This window comes from Mytilus californianus, unplaced genomic scaffold (assembly GCF_021869535.1).
Source record: "Mytilus californianus isolate M0D057914Y unplaced genomic scaffold, xbMytCali1.0.p SCAF_3, whole genome shotgun sequence".
Taxonomy (NCBI): Eukaryota; Metazoa; Mollusca; class Bivalvia; order Mytilida; family Mytilidae; genus Mytilus; species Mytilus californianus.
This window is the reverse complement of record NW_026262679.1, coordinates 24,462,774-24,481,807: the sequence shown is the minus strand read 5'-3', so window position 1 is coordinate 24,481,807 and position 19,034 is coordinate 24,462,774. Positions and strand designations below refer to the sequence as shown.

General features: G+C 33.5%; 1 protein-coding gene across 1 annotated transcript; it reads left to right on the top strand.

Annotated features, from left to right (window-relative positions):
- Positions 1–3,432: 3,432 nt before the first annotated feature.
- Positions 3,433–11,732, top strand: LOC127734198 (transcription factor IIIB 50 kDa subunit-like). The gene is made up of 2 exons (XM_052243952.1): positions 3,433–3,577; positions 10,403–11,732. The coding sequence occupies exon 2, from the start codon at positions 10,419–10,421 to the stop codon at positions 11,634–11,636; it is 1,218 nt and encodes a 405-aa protein (XP_052099912.1). The 5' UTR covers positions 3,433–3,577; positions 10,403–10,418; the 3' UTR covers positions 11,637–11,732.
- Positions 11,733–19,034: the final 7,302 nt, after the last annotated feature.

The window sequence follows — 19,034 nt, the reverse complement described above, 5'->3', positions numbered from 1 at the left end:
CGATACCTATATCTTGGCATTGCACAAGGTCATGTTTTTCTCTGACTGTTAATGACGTCTTTATACTTAATTCATTGGATGTTAAATGTGTACCGATTGATATTTTAGTCTTAGATGCATGATTTTTTAATTAGTTGTTATTGGCTTTGAACTAGCTGTCAGTAACTGCGAGTACTCTCAGATCTGGACTTAGTGTCTTTTTATTGTGGAGATGTATAAGTACCCTACCACGTCCACTCTGTGTTTTTGTTACTTGTTTTTGTGCTTTGTATCGATCTGATGAGTTAAGCCCTTTTCAACTGATTTTTATAGTTTGTTCATATGTTGTACTGTTACACCACTGTCCCAAGTTAGGGGTGGGTTGGGCGCCCGCTAACATGTTTAACCCCGCCACATTCTTTATGTGCCTGTCCCAAGTCAGGAGCCTGTAATTCAGTGGTTGTCCTTTGTGGCTGTATATCATATTTGTTTTTCGTTCATTATTTTGTACATAAATCAGGCCGTTATATTTCTCGTTTGAATTGTTTTACATTTGTCATTTCGGGGCCTTTTATAGCTGACTATGCGGTATTGGTTTTACTCATTGTTGAAGGCCGTACGGTGACATATATTTGTTAATTTCTGTGTCATTTGGTCACTTGTGGAGAGTTGTCTCATTGGCAATCATACCACATCTTCTTATTTTTATATGTACACATATTTGCATATATGTTTCTGGTATAGCTGAACGATTATAGTAAAATTCTTATTGAAAAAAAATGTTTTCTTAAATTATTTGTAAGCACATGCTTACACTAACGTCCAATAAACAAGTTCAAAACAACAATACAGAGGAAAAGAATTACTTGATTGATAGAATATAAATGATAAAAATAAAAAGATTTAGTAATAAAATAAATAAATTACAAATTCATGAATGTTAATTAAAAATAATTTGTCTTTAATTGTATATGTCAATTTAAAGTAATGCACATATAAGCAAGCTTAGCAACAAATGAAAATAACTTATCAATCCGGAAAAATCCTCCTGGCCCCCAAGACACAAGTGTAATATTAAAGTATATAGCTAAAAAAAATTCTGAGACAAGAGTCTGTGCTATCACATCACCAAATTCAAAAACAATCGCACAAGACAGAAATTTTCCTACCTTAAACTTGACTGAATGTGAAAGTTAGGAGATGAATACACGATTTTCACGGTACCGACAAAAGATAGACAATAATTTGATAGAAATAAGGAGATTTGGTATGATACCTATTAGACAATTGCAACTATCGACCAGGGTCCCAATGACGTGGATAAAAGCAAATGAATGAGCAAAATCCATATCGTATAGTCAACTATAATAAACCCAAACATGACAAAATGTGACATAATTCAAGCGAGAAAACAAACTGTCTGATTTAGGACAAAAAATACAAACGAAAAACAAATATGACAGACAGCGACCAACAACAATCACTGAATTCCCGGCTACTGACTTTAGGCATTCACTTAAAAAAATTGCGTGGTTAAACGTAATAGTTTGAGCGCTCAACCCTCCCCCATTTTCCGGGACGCTGGTGTAACATCACAACATAAGAACACACTGTAAACATCAGTTAGAAATGGCTTAACTCAATAGATAGCTAGCTATAAAACCAAGTTTAACCCACCATTGTCTTCGGAAAATGACTGTACCAAGATAGGAATATGACAGTTGTTTTTCACTTGTTCCGTTGATTGATAACGTTTGATTTTGTCAGTTTTTATGGAATTTCCCTTTTTTTAAATTTACATTGGAGTTCGGTATTATTATTATACTTATAAAGTACATGTACAAAGCACAAAAACAACTTGCATTTAAAACAAAAGACACAAAAGTACCGATCTAAAGCACTCACACTTACTGAAAGCTAGTTCAAAGTCAATTAAAACTAATGAATACACATATGATTCGTTACCGGAAGAAACAACACAGACATTTGAAATTAAATAGGGCTTAATACAACACCTCCTTTAAACAAAAGAAGGGTGAACTAAGGGAAACGAGGAACCAATATTTTCTAAACGATGACAATATCCTAAAACATGTTTGACTATGTCAGAATGCAGTGGAAAACGGCCTTATTCAGATAAGACAAAACTGCAAAATTTGGAATTTTTCTATAAACAATATACTTACAGAATTGAATATGAAGTGTTTCACATATATCTTCGACGGCATTCGAATTTTAATCAGAAAATGTTTTAAGTTCTAATATCGCGTTTTGAATTTTGGGTGTTTTTTTTTTTAATCAAAAAAATTGTCTATAAAAATATGCATCTAGTTTGAAAGAATTAACTCAGAAATGTTTCAGAAAATAAAACAGATAAACAAATTATTTTTTTTCGACTTTCGTTTATCGTTCAATTTGCCAAAATTGTATGCAAAATTTTACCATAATTTGTATAGACCATTTTCTGTACTTTGAGGTCCTTTATAGCTTGCTGTGCGGTATGGGTTTTGCTCATTGTTGAAGGTCGTACGGTGACCTATATAGTTGTTAACTGCTTCGTCATTTGGTCACTGGTAGAGAGTTGTCTCATTGGCAATCATACCACTTTTTATATTTATGTCATTTTTAACATGGTAGTATCAAGAAGGTGTTATCGCTATTTGCAAGATATTGACATGACAAGCAACGAAACTAGCATCGAGTAGTTATAGCAGAAACATATAATACAACAGTGGCGGATCCAGGGGGAGGGGGGGGGGGTCTGGGGGTTGGAACACCCCTTTTTTGACGATCAATGCATTTGAATGGGGACATATATTTGGAACCCCCCTTTATCCTGGGTTAGGAACCCCCCTTTTATAAATGGCTGGATCCGCCCTTGTACAATCATGTATGTCTCTGGTAATATATAACTTAATATAAAAATAAGATGTGGTATGATTGCCAATTAATACCAATGAAACAACTCTGCACCAGAGACAAAATGACATAGAAGTTAACAATTTAAGGTCACCCATACCGCATAGTCAGCTATACATGCTATAAAAGGCACCGAAATGACAAATGTAAAACAATTCAAACAAGATAACTAACGGCCTGATTTATGTATCAAACAATGAACGAAAAAAGAACGAGATATACAGCAAAACACGACCACTGAATTACAGACTCCTGACTTGGGATAGGATCATAAAGAATGAGGCGAACCCCGGTACAATACATACAAGCCATAGAACACACGTGTATACCAGCTTCAAAATGACGGGGATCAATTTGAATTGTTATACATAATTAAATCTATTCCTACCCAAACACAAAAAAACTGAATGGTTTAAATTCTCGACCAAATAAAATTTTAATAAAATTAGGGCGAAACGATTCGGGGTGTGAACGAGATTCGGGGCGAAATAACCTGATTAGAAAGCGTTTCATTGATTCGGTTGTAATATTTCCCCTATGCTAAATTTAGATTTTTTAGATAGCATTTATGAAAACGGAAAGAAATAAGGAAAGTTGAATGAAAATCTCCCTAGAATGTTGTTGAAATAAGTTCAAGTGAACAACAACAGCCGTTACAAGTTTTTTTTATTGGACAAAGGTATAGTGACATTAGTGTAAAAAAAAATGTATGTATCTGCAGACTCAGACTGGATACAAACATAAATGTATCGTCAGATCATATGTTTTCGTACGTCATATGAATTCGTACTATGCATGCCTTTATCAGTTGAACGGCAAACGCCTGAATCTGACAGATAGAGGTCAATTTGTCGACAAAAAAAGTACCCGTATGTAAAATGTTTACGCCCACAAAAAGCGCCACCTATAATTTTTTCTACGGCGTCTTTGAGAACGATGTTCCGTTCTGTAGTAAATTAAAACATTAAACTAACTAAAACATAGAAAAGTAAGTGTATAAAACTAATAAAAAGATATATTTGCACATGACTGGTTATGCATGATACGCTGGCAATGTGCGCAATGTCCTTTAATCCAAGATTCAAAATTAGTTTGTTTCCTATGTCAAAATGGCGGATTCCAATGTTTACATTTTTCCATCGATTTAAGAGCTGACACAAATTCGTATCCAATCATTAATTTGCATATTATGTACTGTGTAGGGTAGCTTATCCAATGGGATTTACTGTTATAAAGTGGCTATACGTTACCATCCATCGTTACAACAGTGCCATGTGTTTTGTGTGTATAGCTCAGGAATGATGTGTATTCAATATTTACGGTAAATAATCAATGTTATGTTCATTATATTTCCATGCATACACAAGTCATAACAGCAAATGCATTTTTTATAGAACTTACTAGGTAAACAGACATGTTTAACTGTCTGCTTTAGCAAAAATTCGTGTAAATAAACCCGATGGGTCGTTTTGAATATTCAAGCATAGCAGACAAACACGTGGTAGATTATTGATGTTTGTTTACCTAAATTGCACGCTGTTGTTACTAAATACTTAGAAATAACCATTATCGTGTTATTATTGTTTAACAGCAGATAAAATTAATTTTACAATTGCATTTAACTACTTTCAAGAGTTATATAATACACCTTGCCTAAGAAATAGGTCTAGCTAGGTCCAGGGACCTCCTTTACTAGGTCCTTAAAAAAAGAGGCTGTAATAATGTACATGATGTAAATTACCATATTTACATTCCAGCATTTTTTTGCATTTGATATATTTCATATACATGTACATGTATGTACATAGAGCACAATAGAGTAAATGAACATACATGGGTTTAATTCCCACCCTAGGTATTAATTTTAATACTCATTAGAGGTTGGGGCAAATAGGGCAGATTGCAATCGACCATAATGTAGTGTCTAAAAATGCTGATTGATGTGGCCAAGTCCTCAACAACCTTTTTTCTAAGTATACAGCAGCTCCTTTAAGGATTAGTCCAGTGGCTAAGTCCTGTCTTTTTTGTCTCTATTATTTCCTTATTTATATTATTATATTTCTTATATTCTCTTGTACATGTAGTAAGCTAAAAAGCTATCATTACTCTTTTTCCTCATCTGCCTGATAACAATGAAATGTATTCATTGTTGATGTCTGTAAAGTGACTTATAACATGTATAATTTAACTGCTAACAGACATTTGGACTCTGGTGGATAGTTTCTATACTGTTATTTCATTGGCAATCATACCACATCTCTTTATTTTAGTACAGGTTAAGTATTTAAAGTAAGTGACTAACAAACATTAAATTCTGCAATGATTTCAGTTTACATATATCAACAATAAAATTTTGGTTGTATAAATTGTGTCATTATGTTTATAATGACCACTGTAATTGTGAACTGCCATGACTGTCTTGTACAAAATATATTTGAATAAGTTCCCTAATAAATAGTATATAGATGTTTAAAAAAACAAATGTATGTACTAGTTCCAGATCTATCAATTCAAAAATAATTGATGTTTTTTTTAATTAATTGAATAATAACAACTTATTGTAATAATCATGATATTAAAATACAAACTAGCATTCTTATATGTGATACATATATAACTTAATGCAGCTTATTCTGAAATTGTAAGGTATGTCATAAAAAAGAGATTTTTTGTAAAAGTTACCAAAATTGTCTGTATTTCAACCACATTTAGGCCTAGGAACCTTAAATTTTTAAGTGTAGAGGTTGACAAGTCATGACTGTAAATTCAGATATTATCATGAGGTTTGTATTAAAGTAAATAATGCGATTAAATTGATTATCTCAATAAAAAGAACTCTCATTCTGATTTGATACTATGAGATTTTTTCTGATATTAGAAAAATAAATATCTCATTGTTGTCCATTCTTCAAAAAATTTCTGAACATACTGTACATGTATTTAAGTCAGCTTTGTTTTTGTCTGAGACTACTATAACATGGGAAGTGACCAATCTCTATGTTAATTGTTATAGTAGTCTCAGGTTTTTGTTTTGTAGTTCAATTGACTATGCATTTTAGAGCAGTTAAATATGAATTTGGATTAAATTTGAAGTTGATTCAGTATATTTTATGACATAATAACACTCTTTTATTTAAACCAAGCATTTTCAGACTTTATTTACAGACCAGTTTAGCTAATCATTCATTATTCAATCAATAATTTAATTAAAGGACTCAACAGTTGTTTGTAGGACTTATGAATTCAAATATAAGGGAAAAAAATCAAAACTTGAAGTAATACATGTAATAGGAATTATGAGAACTGCATGATATCAGATTGCAATACAGCTTTTTGTTCAGTTTTCTTTGTGTTGATTATAATGTTTTAAATCCCTTTCTGGCTTTTTGGATGTTCAGATTTTTTCTCTTGATTAAGAGCGAGCAACGGAACTTGTACATCTTATATAGTTTCTTATCTCGGGGGTGGATCAAGCAAATTTTCAAAGAGGAGGGGGGCATGTATTGTCTACATTTTCTTTTTTTCCATATTGTATTTTAATGTAATGCAAAGTTAAATTCTATTGTAACACAAGTTCTGCTGACAAATGGCTGATAAACCCCTCTTGTATGTAATTATTTGGCATGAAATGAAATATGTTTTTTCTGTATATGGAAATTAGGAATAATCCACCCTCTCTTTATAAAAGACCTGGATCTGCTTAAAAGTTCTTGCTTTTCTCAGGATTTTCCATTGTTACATCAGGAATAAAGGCTACCAATAATCATGCTTGACGATCATTGAGGTCACACATAAAGAACCCATCTCTTTGCAGATCATAGTAGAAAAACAAAGATACAATGTAGTTGGTAACATAAATGTATTTAAAAATATCAAGAGAAACATTCCCATACAGAATCTCTGCCAATAAGTTATTTTTCCACTCTTAACAGTGAAATCTTAAATATGTAAATTGATCGGCAAGCCTCACATCTTGAAAAATAAAATGTCTGTAGGAAAGAACTATTGTTTCACAATTGATGCTGTGTTAGAATTTATAATATCACTCTTTTTTCTCCATATGATCAGCATAAAAAGTGACAAGTTCTTCAGTCTAAATAACTTTGTTAAATCTCATTTCTGATGGAACATTTTCAGTGCACCAGATTAACAACTTTCTATGTTAGATACTTATTTAAATATAAAAATTCAAGTCTAATTTTAGAGTGAAATTTTAATATATTTAAACAAACTGTTCTAAACAACCAACATGTACAAACACTGAGTTTTTTTCATATCCTTTCTAAGAATATTGATACAAAGAAAGTAAAACAAAGACTTGTATCATTCCATCTACCAAAAGGGTGTTTGAGAATATACAAATAAGTCCAAGTTTCAGAGAAAAGTCAGTTATCTATAATTTTCTTCTTTGGAAGTTTTCAAAAACCTGTTTTAGGGTACTTGAAAAAATGCCATATTCAAACATTCCATGACTATTTTAATGTTACAAGAGTAGAGGAACATTAAATATTGAATGGTTATTCAAGAAAGTGTCGAAATATAACTACAATCATTAATTTTACTCGAATTTACTGTTGTGAACTTGCAGTTTCCTACGACGCTTGTACGGAGTTATCTCCCGTTGATCTCCGCTTCGCCACGAATAAGCTGACACAATTGCGTATCCGGGGAATTTATGATCAATAATTAATATATAAGATCCAGAAAATGGTTTTACTTCATATTTTATACCCCTCCATACGTTACCAAACCCATTTAAGAAATGATTTGGGATTTTCCGTAGACCTACGCAAATTTTCCAAAAAAAATTTCAACTTCCATCGTTGTTTTAGAATACTTTTATAACACCTTTCATAAATAAGTATACATAATAATGAAGCTTATTCACTCAAGATTTGGACCCTACAAGTTTTATTTATGTACGAGTTACAATTAGACGATACGAGGTAAAAAACCGAGAGATGTACACGTTCACAAGAAAACAGTAAACTCTGACCTTTTATCACGTGACCAATGTCTTGAACTTAGACGCCATTAAATCGTTTGCCGTTCAACTGTTATAGGGAAAATTGTGAAGTCATAATGCATTCTAAATAGCACGAAAACCCATACTTGACACGAGGATAGTTCAAGAAATTTGAAAACTTAGCATAAAATGAATTTATCCTCTGTTGAATGTTGGAGACTTTCATTCTTTACTGACGTTAAATGTATTTCATGGATATAAACAAAATTTTTCTATCTAATTAAAGAATTATAGTTTTTGCTCCAAAAAACTCTCAATTTGAGCTTAAATGAATGATTTTATATATGTGAACCGAATCAAAATAAAACTTTCCTTTTCATATTCCATTCACAGCATTGTGAGTAATACACCTTATCACTATTTGTCCGCTAATCTCTTTTGGGATTCTGTGTCTGGAGCGATTTTCTGATTATACCATAAAATCGCTTTGGAAACAGAATCCCTAAAGGGATTATATGGTCACCATTACTTTACATCACAGAAGTTCCCTCAAAATCTTAAGGTCACAAGAAAAGAGGTCTGACACTACAAAAGAAAAGTGATTGTTGTATGACAACAAATTATAGTTCAAGTGTCGCAAGTTCTTGGGCAGAGTGTCGCACATTCCTAAATAGCAATAAGGTTTAGCGGACAGAATCTTAATCCTGATGGGAAAGGAGCAGGCTTTTGGTAATTGCAAGGATTTGTATAGTAAGAAGTTTTTCTTACTATACAAATCCTTGGTAATTGTAATCAGTAATCAGCTGTAATCAATTACAATTTTTCAAGTAATGATTGTAATCATTAATCAGCCAAAAAATCTGATTACATGTAATTTAATTTAATCAATTACTTTTCAAAATACCTTGTAATCCTGATTACTTTTTGATTACACATGATTAAAATGAAAAAAATACTCAAATTGTGTTTATGGTTAATATATCATGCCTTAAATGAACATTTTTATTATTCAGATCTAATAAATATATAACTTGTTAAGATAGTTTTGTTTACTTTAAGCATATTAAGATATTATGAAATAGTGATATACATGTAATATGATACAAACAAAATGTTATTTTAATGATTCTTTTACCCTTTATTTATTAATATCATTCAAATGGGTTATTTTGAAATTCATTATAATCATGATTACTTGCCAATGTAATCATTAATTTAATTGGTTACTTTGAGAAATGGTGTAATCATTAAATAATTTAAGCCTACAATTGACAAATTAATTGTAATTTAATCAATTACATTGAAAGTAATCAGACCCATCTCTGGAAAGGAGAAAAATAAGTGCACATTCTTCTGTAGCTTGCATTTGTTATCCTAGTCAACAGTTGTTATCATGGCTATCATCAGAGGCAGAGATTAGGCCAGGATTCTAGACTTAAATCTATTCATGGAGTGTTGAAAACTACTTTACAGGGGAGGGGAATCCCTTTACACTTCAGTTCAGGGATGGGGTAATTGAAAAAAGTAATTGCAGTTGACTGCAATAAATAACTATTTCTTGTGTAATTGAATGTAATGTGTATTTAAGAATAACATTCAGAAAAGGTTGAGTAATTCCAATCTCATTTCAATTATGTCCATTAATTAGAATTCTTAATAAAAATTGAAACAAAATGTATTCTGATATATTAATTAGGATTAGTGCAAATATATTTTCCTTATTCTAAGAAAAATGAGAAAGCATTTATTAAATGAATATGGCAATATCTGTCATATTAAAATGATATGAATATAATTTGTTTCTAGTATATAACTGTATCTATTTCAAAGATACATGTATACAGGGGCCGATTTAGCACCCCCCCCCCCCCACCCTTCCCCTCATTATGGAGCTTCATTTATGGTTAATCCAGACTATTTACTGGTTCCAAGATAAATTTTGTCTAGTTCAGGGCCCCCCTTTTCAAAATCCTGGATCTACATCTGTGGTACATATTACTGATAAAGGCATGCAATTTTGTATCAATTCAACATGTTTTTGTAACTTTTTGCATGGCAGAACTTTCATAATAAATGTAAAATAATTTGTACATGTATACATAGCTTTACATGTACTTCAGATAGTTTTTTGGTTTTGGCTATAAATGTCCTTATCAATTTAGATAAATATTAAGAAAATTTCAGTTTTGTGAATCTTCAAGCATATATAATTTGGTTACATGTTCAAAAATGATATTTATGATTGTAAAAGTTTGAAAAGTTTTTATAAAATAGCCCTTCAGGAAATGAAATAAAATCAGGGGACATTGATACTACCTCTTTTCTAGTTTGCCTTGTTTATGTTTTGCAAAACTCTACAGAACTTTAGAAGAATCTGATTTTCTCACAACTGCTGCTTTCATAAAAATCCCACTTATTAAAATTTTGGTTTATGCCTTCAGTGTATTTTCTTTATTACATGATAATTAATTGTAATGGTACTCTGATGTATAAATTGTGAAATACTAATTTACATTTCAATCTTTGTTAAATTTTCAGTACAAAAAACAGGAGAATGGAATCAATGATAGGACAGTGTACCATGTGTGGCTACAATGCATTAGTGAAGCATGATGGGTATATGGTTTGTGAAGAATGTGGTACTATTAACAACGAAGATATGATCACATCTGAGTTTCAAGATTACGAAGGTTACCAATCAGCATCACAGAACAAGTGGATTATGAATGATAAAAAGAAACATCTAGCACATTTTGATGGTAAAATTCCAGATGGCAAAAGAGAAGGCCTTTCACATATCAAAATATACAGTAAATTATTGACTTTTTCTTCAGATATGGTAGAAAGAGCAGAAAATATGTTTTCTATCTTATATAAAGACGAGGAGGTCATACATAAAGTAATGGAGGCAAAAGAAGCACTGTCATCAGCTTGTTTATTTGTTGAAGGACGAAAGTTTGGTCAGGTGATATCCATTAAGGAATTCAGCAAGGTTACTGGAGTTAAAGTAGGTCTATTAGTAAAGGCAATAAATCTTATTAAAAGAAAATTTTTCATCACATTACCAAAAACAACAATTGCAGAAATGTCTGTTGAAATTGCATTCAAGAATAACATTGAACCAGATGTCAGACGAGCTGCACAAGAAATTATATCATTGTGTGATAGAGCTTGGTTAGTAACAGGTCGTCAGCCACAAAAGATCATTTGGGCAGCTTTCTATATATCAGTAAAATCTTATTCTTTGGATGAAAATAGGAAGTTAACACAAACAAATTTTATGAAGAAGCATGGTCAGAAAGTTAATGTTCAGGACAAAGAAAGACTAAACGAAATTTTAGAAATTTTGAAGGATATTGGTGACACCATACCTTGGGCTTCAAATAAAAACAAGAAGGATTTTGTATATCACAATCTTAAAGACATTTTAAAATACAGTAAGATGGCATTGATGGAAAAAAGAATGAAATTTTTAAAGGAAATGGAAAATTCACAAAATATACAAAATGGAGAAAGTGATGAGTCCACATGTCACAAACGTAAATTAGAGACAGGAGCCGAAGAGAATATAGATATTTTTCAACCACCAATACTGAAGAAAGTAAGACACCCAGTAGATGAAGACAGAACTATTCCACCTTCAATTAATGTTGATTGTGATATTGAAGACATGGGAAGTGATATTGATGAAGAATTAGATGGCTACTTACGTTCATCAGAGGAAGTAAAACAAATGGAAATTGCAAGAGCTTTAATAATTGATAAACAATAATGTTGCTTAATTCTTTTCTGACAATTGCCTGAAAATACTCCGTTAAAATGTTCCTTTCCTTTACAGTGTTTATAAATTATATTATTTTGCCTTTTATTTTAATTTTTAATTCCCTTTAAGTTCTTCGTGATACTTAAATGATTTGAGCTGTTTCCTGCAAACATTAAAAAAAATGTTGGCAGAAGAAAGTAAGGAAACCATCAAAAAGCATATTTCAAAGAAAAACAGACCAAGATCAAAATTTTAAAGAAGACATATAAAAGTGAAACAATAATATACATAAACTACGCATAAAACTATGATTGAGCAACATGAACCCCACTAAATACTATGGGTAATCTCGGATACTCTGATAGGTTCAGCAGTTCCTCCTTCACCGGTGGCACCACTTACACGGTTCAATAGCTTCCTTGTAAGCAGCAACCCTATATCAAAGAAATAACAATGGGAAAAACAAGCCTTAGAATATTAATTGTATAAACTGTATTCTTCATATGCAGGTGCTGTTGGGATGAAATATATTCTCAACCTAGACTCATTGTCAGTAGGTTATTCTGTAGGTGGCCTGTTGAATGGCAAAATTTCTGTCTGAATATGTGGATGAAATATTTGCCACTGGACTTCAAGCAAGCAACAATCAATCAAAAAAATCATGGACACTTGACTCCAAATCACACATGACGACGTTTCTTTTGGCAGCAACATTAGTATCAATATTAGACAAAGTACTGTACAATACAAACATGTATCATACCACATCTTATTATAATCTTTTCTCATCATTTATGGTTGTCGTCTGTTAACTTATACTCAAGTTTTCTCCTCTTAAACTACTGGGCTAATTTGAACCAGACTTGGCGACAATCAGCATAGGAGGAAAATACATTTTTTGTCTATATTTTATCTTGAAAACCCCTACAGAAAGAAAAAAATCTGACATAGGCAGAAATGTTCAGAAAGTTGAGATCTATCTACTATTCATCCACACATCAAAACTGTACTACGATTTTTATACGACCGCAAAAAAATTTTTGGGATCGTATAATGGTATGATGTCGTCATCTGCGTCGTCGTCCGAAGACACAATGGTTTCCGGACAATATCTTTAGTTTAAGTGAATGGATCTCTATGAAATTTTTTAAGAAGGTTCAATACCACAAAAGGAAGGTTGGGATTGATTTTGAAGATGATGGTCCCAACCATTTAGGAATTAGGGGCCCAAAAGGGGCTGTGTATGGATCTCTCTGACATTGTACCACAAGGTTCCATATCACAAAGGGAAGGCTGGGATTGAGTTTGGGGATAATTGCCCCAAACTTGTAGGAATTAGGGGCCAAAAAAAGGCAAAAAACAAGGATTTTTCTAGTTTCTAGACAATAACTTGTGTTTAAGTGTTTGGATCTCTCTGAAATTGTACTACAAGGTTCCATACTACAAAGGGAAGGATGGGATTGAGTCTTGGGGTAATTGCTCCAAAGGGGGTTTCCCAAGTTTGTTTTTTTTTGGGGGGGGGGGATTTTTTTTCCAATTTTTTTAAGGAATTTATATTTTTTTCTAAAATTTTCAAATTTCAAATGTTTGAAAAGTTTAAAGAAGAAATCTTCAATTGCGCAGTATTGGGCAATAGATTTGTAAGATCTTTGACCACATTTATTTTGTGTCAGAAACCTTTATTATGTCAAAAATTTGATCACAATCAAAATTCAGACAGTATCAAGCTTGAATATTGTATCCAAATTAGCTCCAACTGTTCAGGGTTGGACCACTGCATTCGTATCAGGCTGCGCTCAGTGAAGCATTTTATTTATATGAGTTATTGCCCTTAAATGACGATTTTTACCATTTTTTTTGTGTTTTTGCCTATTATCTTGAAAACTATACTAGATAGAGAGAAACTTGAAATAGTAAGCAATGATCAGCAAGACGAGATCTACAATTATAAAGGTCCACACGGCTGAAATCGACAGTCAACTCCTTATTGGAGTTATTGCCCTTAAATACGATTTTTACCAATTGTTTGCCTATTATCTTGAAAACTATAGGATATAGATAGAAACTGTAATTAGCAAAACTGATCAGCATGATAATATCTACTAATAAGCCAGATGGCTAAAATCTTTAGTTGACTCCTTATAGGAGTAATTACCCTTAAATGACGATTTCTACCAATTTTTTGGGTTCTTGCTTATTATTTTGAAACTATTAAGAGATGGAGAGAAAACTATAATAAAAAGAATGATCCACAAGGCAAGATCTACAAATAAGTAGATATTGCTGAAATCGTTGGCCAATTCTTCATAGGAGCCAGTGCTCTTAATAGTCCGAAATTGCTCTGACGTCCAACGGCTGTTTTGCCAGACAAACTGGGGCCGTGGGCAGCTTGTTTGGCAAAACAGCCGTTGAAAGTCAGAGCAATCTCGGACTGCTCTTAAATGCCAATGTTTACATTTTGGCTATTAATATCTCAAAAACTATAAAAGATAGATGGGAACTTTAAAAGCAAAGATGATCAGCAAGACAAGATCAGCAAATAAGTCAGTATAGATTAAATTGTCAGTTGTCTTCTTATAGAAGTTATTATACGTAAATGGCGATTTTTACCCTTTTTGTGTTTTTGGAAAAAACTATCGAAAATGGAGAAATTGAACAGAAAAATTATCAGCAATACAAATTCAACAAAAGAGAGATTTTAGTCATGTCATATGTTTTCGTACTATGCATGCTTTTCAATGGAAATTGTGACGTCACAATGCATTCTTAATAGCACGAAAACCCTTGAGACGAGGATATATATTCTATTCTACAATGTTGGAGAGTGTCCATTGTTGAAAAAGCACATTGACATAGGTGAACGACACACTCCGACTCTCTAGAGCTTTTAGTTGTTTAATTTATTCATAATGTCTTTAATGCTTGGGACGATTTGGAGTTATGGATATTGTATAGGCACCACCCCCGTCTTTTATTGAAAACTGTATGTAACCTCTCGATGTCTTCCGGTTATTTGTGTTGTTGGTTCATTTACCCAATATCTCCGTTTTGTCATGCAGCAATTGTAACTTGATAAAACAGGTTACTACGCAATACCAACCATTGATTGTTTATAAAAATATAGGTAGTACAAGTATGCATCACACGATTTTTGAGAGTGAGATGGAGGATGGACGAATGTGTTAGTCAAAATAAGGAGGTTGGACGGTAAAAAAAAAAGAATAGTATCGTTATACTCGTATCAGGCTGAGACACTAGTATAACCCCAATATATTTGCTCGAGGGATTATACTGTTTAAGGGTTGATAAGTTGCGTGATATTGAAAAATCCCATATCATAAACCTAAAATAGACGTTTTCACGTGGTGTAATACAGTGTCTGAAATTCATTTGAAGAAGTAGTATTCCATGCATTCTCATCAATAACAAACAACTCTAATCATATGCTACACTTTTGAAAGCATTAAAATACAGGAGTGCACATGCTGAAATGTCTGGCATGATTTACTGATTATGATTGAATTACATGTTGAAAAAAGTGGAAGATACCAAGGGGTCATTAAACACATGCATCTTACAACGCCATGACAAAAAAAAACGAAAGACGACCGAAAAAACAAACAAATTCACAAAACGCTACATAGAAAACTAAAGACTGAGCAACACAAATCTTCCAACAAATGGGGGTAATCTCAGGTGCTCGTGAGTCTCATTTAGTGAAGTCACAAATGCAGGAAAATAAATCGGGATTGTAGTTACGACGATTGGAACATATTTCTGTCACAGATATTCATAACCGTAAACTGTCAATCAACTCAAGATGGCGTCCGTATAACCTTCGAAGGGATGACTTTACCATTTGGAACCCTCGTTTCAATAGATTCCTTGTAAGTAGTTACATTTCATCTAGAAAATCATGGTAGGAAATAAACTCATCATAGATACCAGGATTGAAACTTTGTATTTGCGCCAGACGCGCGTTTCGTCTACAAAAGACTCATCAGTGACGCTCGAATAAAAAAAAGTTTAAAAGGCCAAATAAAGTACGAAGTCGCAGAGCATTGAGGATAAAAAAAATCCTAAAAGTTTTGCCAAATAACGCAAACTCTGAAATATTATACCAATTGGGAGATATACGCTCCATGTGCAGACGCTGTTGAATTGATTGATTAATTGATTGGTTGATGCTTAACGTCACCTTCAGCACTGTTGGTAATTTCGTGGTGGCCAGTTTTTATTGGTGGAGGAGGCCGGAAAGAACCACCGGACTGCGGCAGGAAAACGGACAATCCTAACCAATTAAGATTGGAGTCGAACGCATCTGCCACGGGCAGGGCTCGAACTCACAACATCATTGTTTGCAGGCTAGTGATACAATAGTTCAACTACTTAGACCACTCGGAAACCGAGGTCACTAGGCGCTGCTGGAATGCTGTTACATAGAAATGGAAAGTTCATAATTAGAAAGCACCATGCCCCCCCCCTCTTAAATCCGCCTCTGGTTAATATCTAGATGTTAGTGAAGGTATGAGGTAGCTAAGACTATACTGTATCTGTGGTATCTTTTATTTCAAGTTCGATGGTTAGATGCGTTCAGCATTGTAAATATAAAAATTGAGTACCTTGATGATGGCAGTCTCGACCATTGATTTTGAATGACACAAATTATAACTAATTCTTTCAATCTGTCTTTAAGATTTGAATGGGGAATACTAGTGTAAAGGGTAGAAAAGTCAAATATTTGTATACTGTTGCAAGAGGTAGAGACTTAGATTTATGTACTCTTAACAGATCTTTGGAGTTGTTCAATATCTTCAAGCACGAAGAAAAAAATTCTGGAAAACTGATTTGCCGGACTGACAGATGGACAGACAGACTGACAGAAAGACGGACGGAGTGCAAACCTAAAGTCCCCCTCGACTCCGTCGGTAGGGGACTAATAACAAGAGGCTCTCGAGAGCCGGTGTCGCTTACCTGATTCTACTTTGGTTTTGGAAATCATGTAAAAATAGATTAAAATCATAACAGATACCCTAATAATGATTGAGGCCAAATTTGGTTCAATATTGGCGCCGTAATTTAATCAAAAGCAGAAGACTTTTGTAAAGTTTACAGAAATTACCAACAAATTCATTGAAATTGTAGAAAATGACTTTATAAGGACAATAACTCCAACAAGATGTCAATTGACAATTTTGCTCATATTGACTTGTGTGTACATCTTCTTTTCTTGACATTTTTGCAGTTTACAGTAGATCTCAATTTATAAAGATACATGTATTAAGGTCTTCATCAGCACCTCATAAGGAACATTTATGCCATGTTTGGTTTCAATCCATTCAGTTCTCCTCTAGAAGAAGCATTTGCATGTATTTCCCATAGGGTCTTATGTTAAACCAAGTCCCCTGCTGGCGGCCATCTTGGATGATGGTTCAGCTACAAAGTAACAACAATTGGTCAGCACCTCATTAGGAACATTCATGCCATGTTTGGTTTCATTCTATTCAGTGGTTCTCTAGAAGAAAACATTTGTATGTATTTCCCATAGGGTCCTATGTTAAACTTACTACCCATGCTGGCAGCCATCTTGGATGACGAATCAGCTACAAAGTAACAACACTTGGTCATCACCTCAAAAGAAACATTCATACCATGTTTGGTTTCAATTCATTAAGTAGTTTTCTAGAAGAAGACATTTGTATATATTTCCCATTGGGTCCTTTGTTAAACGAAGTCCCCCATTGGCAGCCATCTTGGTCGATTGATTGGCTACAAAGTAACAACACTTGGCCAGCACCTCATTAGGAATATTCATGCCATGTTTGGTTTCATTCCATTCAGTGGTTCTCTAAAAGAAAACATTTGTATGTATTTCCCATAGGGTCCTATGTTAAACTAAGTCCCCAGCTGGCGGCCATCTTGGATGATGGATCGCCTACAATGTAACAACACTTGGTCAGCACCTCATAAGGAACATTCATGTCATGTTTTATTTCATTCAATTTAGTGATTCTCTAAAAGAAGACATTTGTATGTATTTCCCATAGGGTCCTATGTTAAACTAAGTCCCTCTCTCACGGCCATCTTGGATGATGGATCAGCTTCAAAGTAACAACACTTGGTCAGCACCTCATAAGGAACATTCATGCCATGTTTGGTTTCATTCCATTCAGTGGTTCTCTAAAGAAGACATTTGTATGTATTGTCCATAGGGTCCTATGTTAAACGAAGTCCCCCGCTGGCGGCCATCTTGGATGATGGATCGGCTACAAAGTAACAACACTTTGTCAGCACCTCATAAGGAACATTCATGCCATGTTTGGTTTTATTCCATTCAGTGGTTCTCTAGAAGAAGTTCAAAATGTAAAAAGTTAACGACGACGGACGACGGACGCCAAGTGATGAGAAAAGCTCACTTGGCCCTTCGGGCCAGGTGAGCTAAATAGGGTTCTTCCTCTCATTATATGTGACCATATATCAAAGTTTGCAATCCCATATGTAGTATTCGATTTAGCACTTTTCTGTCTTTTTATTAATTAAGACATATTGTGACCTTAAAATCAATAGGGATGTCCCTCTCATTATATGTGATAACGTAAGGTTGCAATACGATAACGTATTTCAGTATCCGGAAATGGAAATGAATGACGGATCAAAAACATCATATCACCCCCTTCTTTGTAGCGGGGAGGAGGAGGGGGTATAATAATTAATAAAACAAGAAACAAGTCAACCTTGAGAACTAATGTAAGAAACAGAATGAAAGGAAACTAAAAGGAACATTCTTATTTTAGATACCCCCATGGGAATTTCTAAAATATGAAACCGGGAACAGTTTCGTTTTGAATCACTCTTTGAGTAAATTTAAAAAAAAAACTTAATGGGTCAATGAACAATCAAGCTGTTTTTGCCCCGCAAACAAAGCTCTTAACAATATAAATTTTGTTTGTAAATTACGTTATACAAACTGCTTGTTAATGGAATTAGGAAATTATTATTTACTGTAAACCAAACAGATACCCCGCCGGACATTTACTAAACACTGGGATTGGGATAACCAGTATGTTCCCCCTAAGAAGGAAATTCTATACTATCAGTGTTCTTGTCTATGTTCCTTTGGAATTTCAACCCAATGTGAAGAACTGGACCTTCCTTAACTATACTAGATAAATAAATTACAGAACTGTTTTAACAAACATTATATTGCTGGGTCTACCAAAAGGAACGTCACCTCTTTCCAAATTAACTTTCTTTTTTTACCAGCCCAGCATAAGAGTTACTGTGAAACTATCTGCCCTGGGGGCATTGTGAATTCGATTTGAAAGCTAAACAATCAAGATTTGTTAGAGTGCATACAACCTTAAGTTCCCTCTACTCTTCAAATTGTATAAGAACAATTGACAACAA

Coding starts and splice junctions, on each gene's coding strand:
- LOC127734198 (XM_052243952.1), top strand. CDS start 10,419: ATGGAATCAATGATAGGACAGTGTACCATGTGTGGCTACAATGCATTA.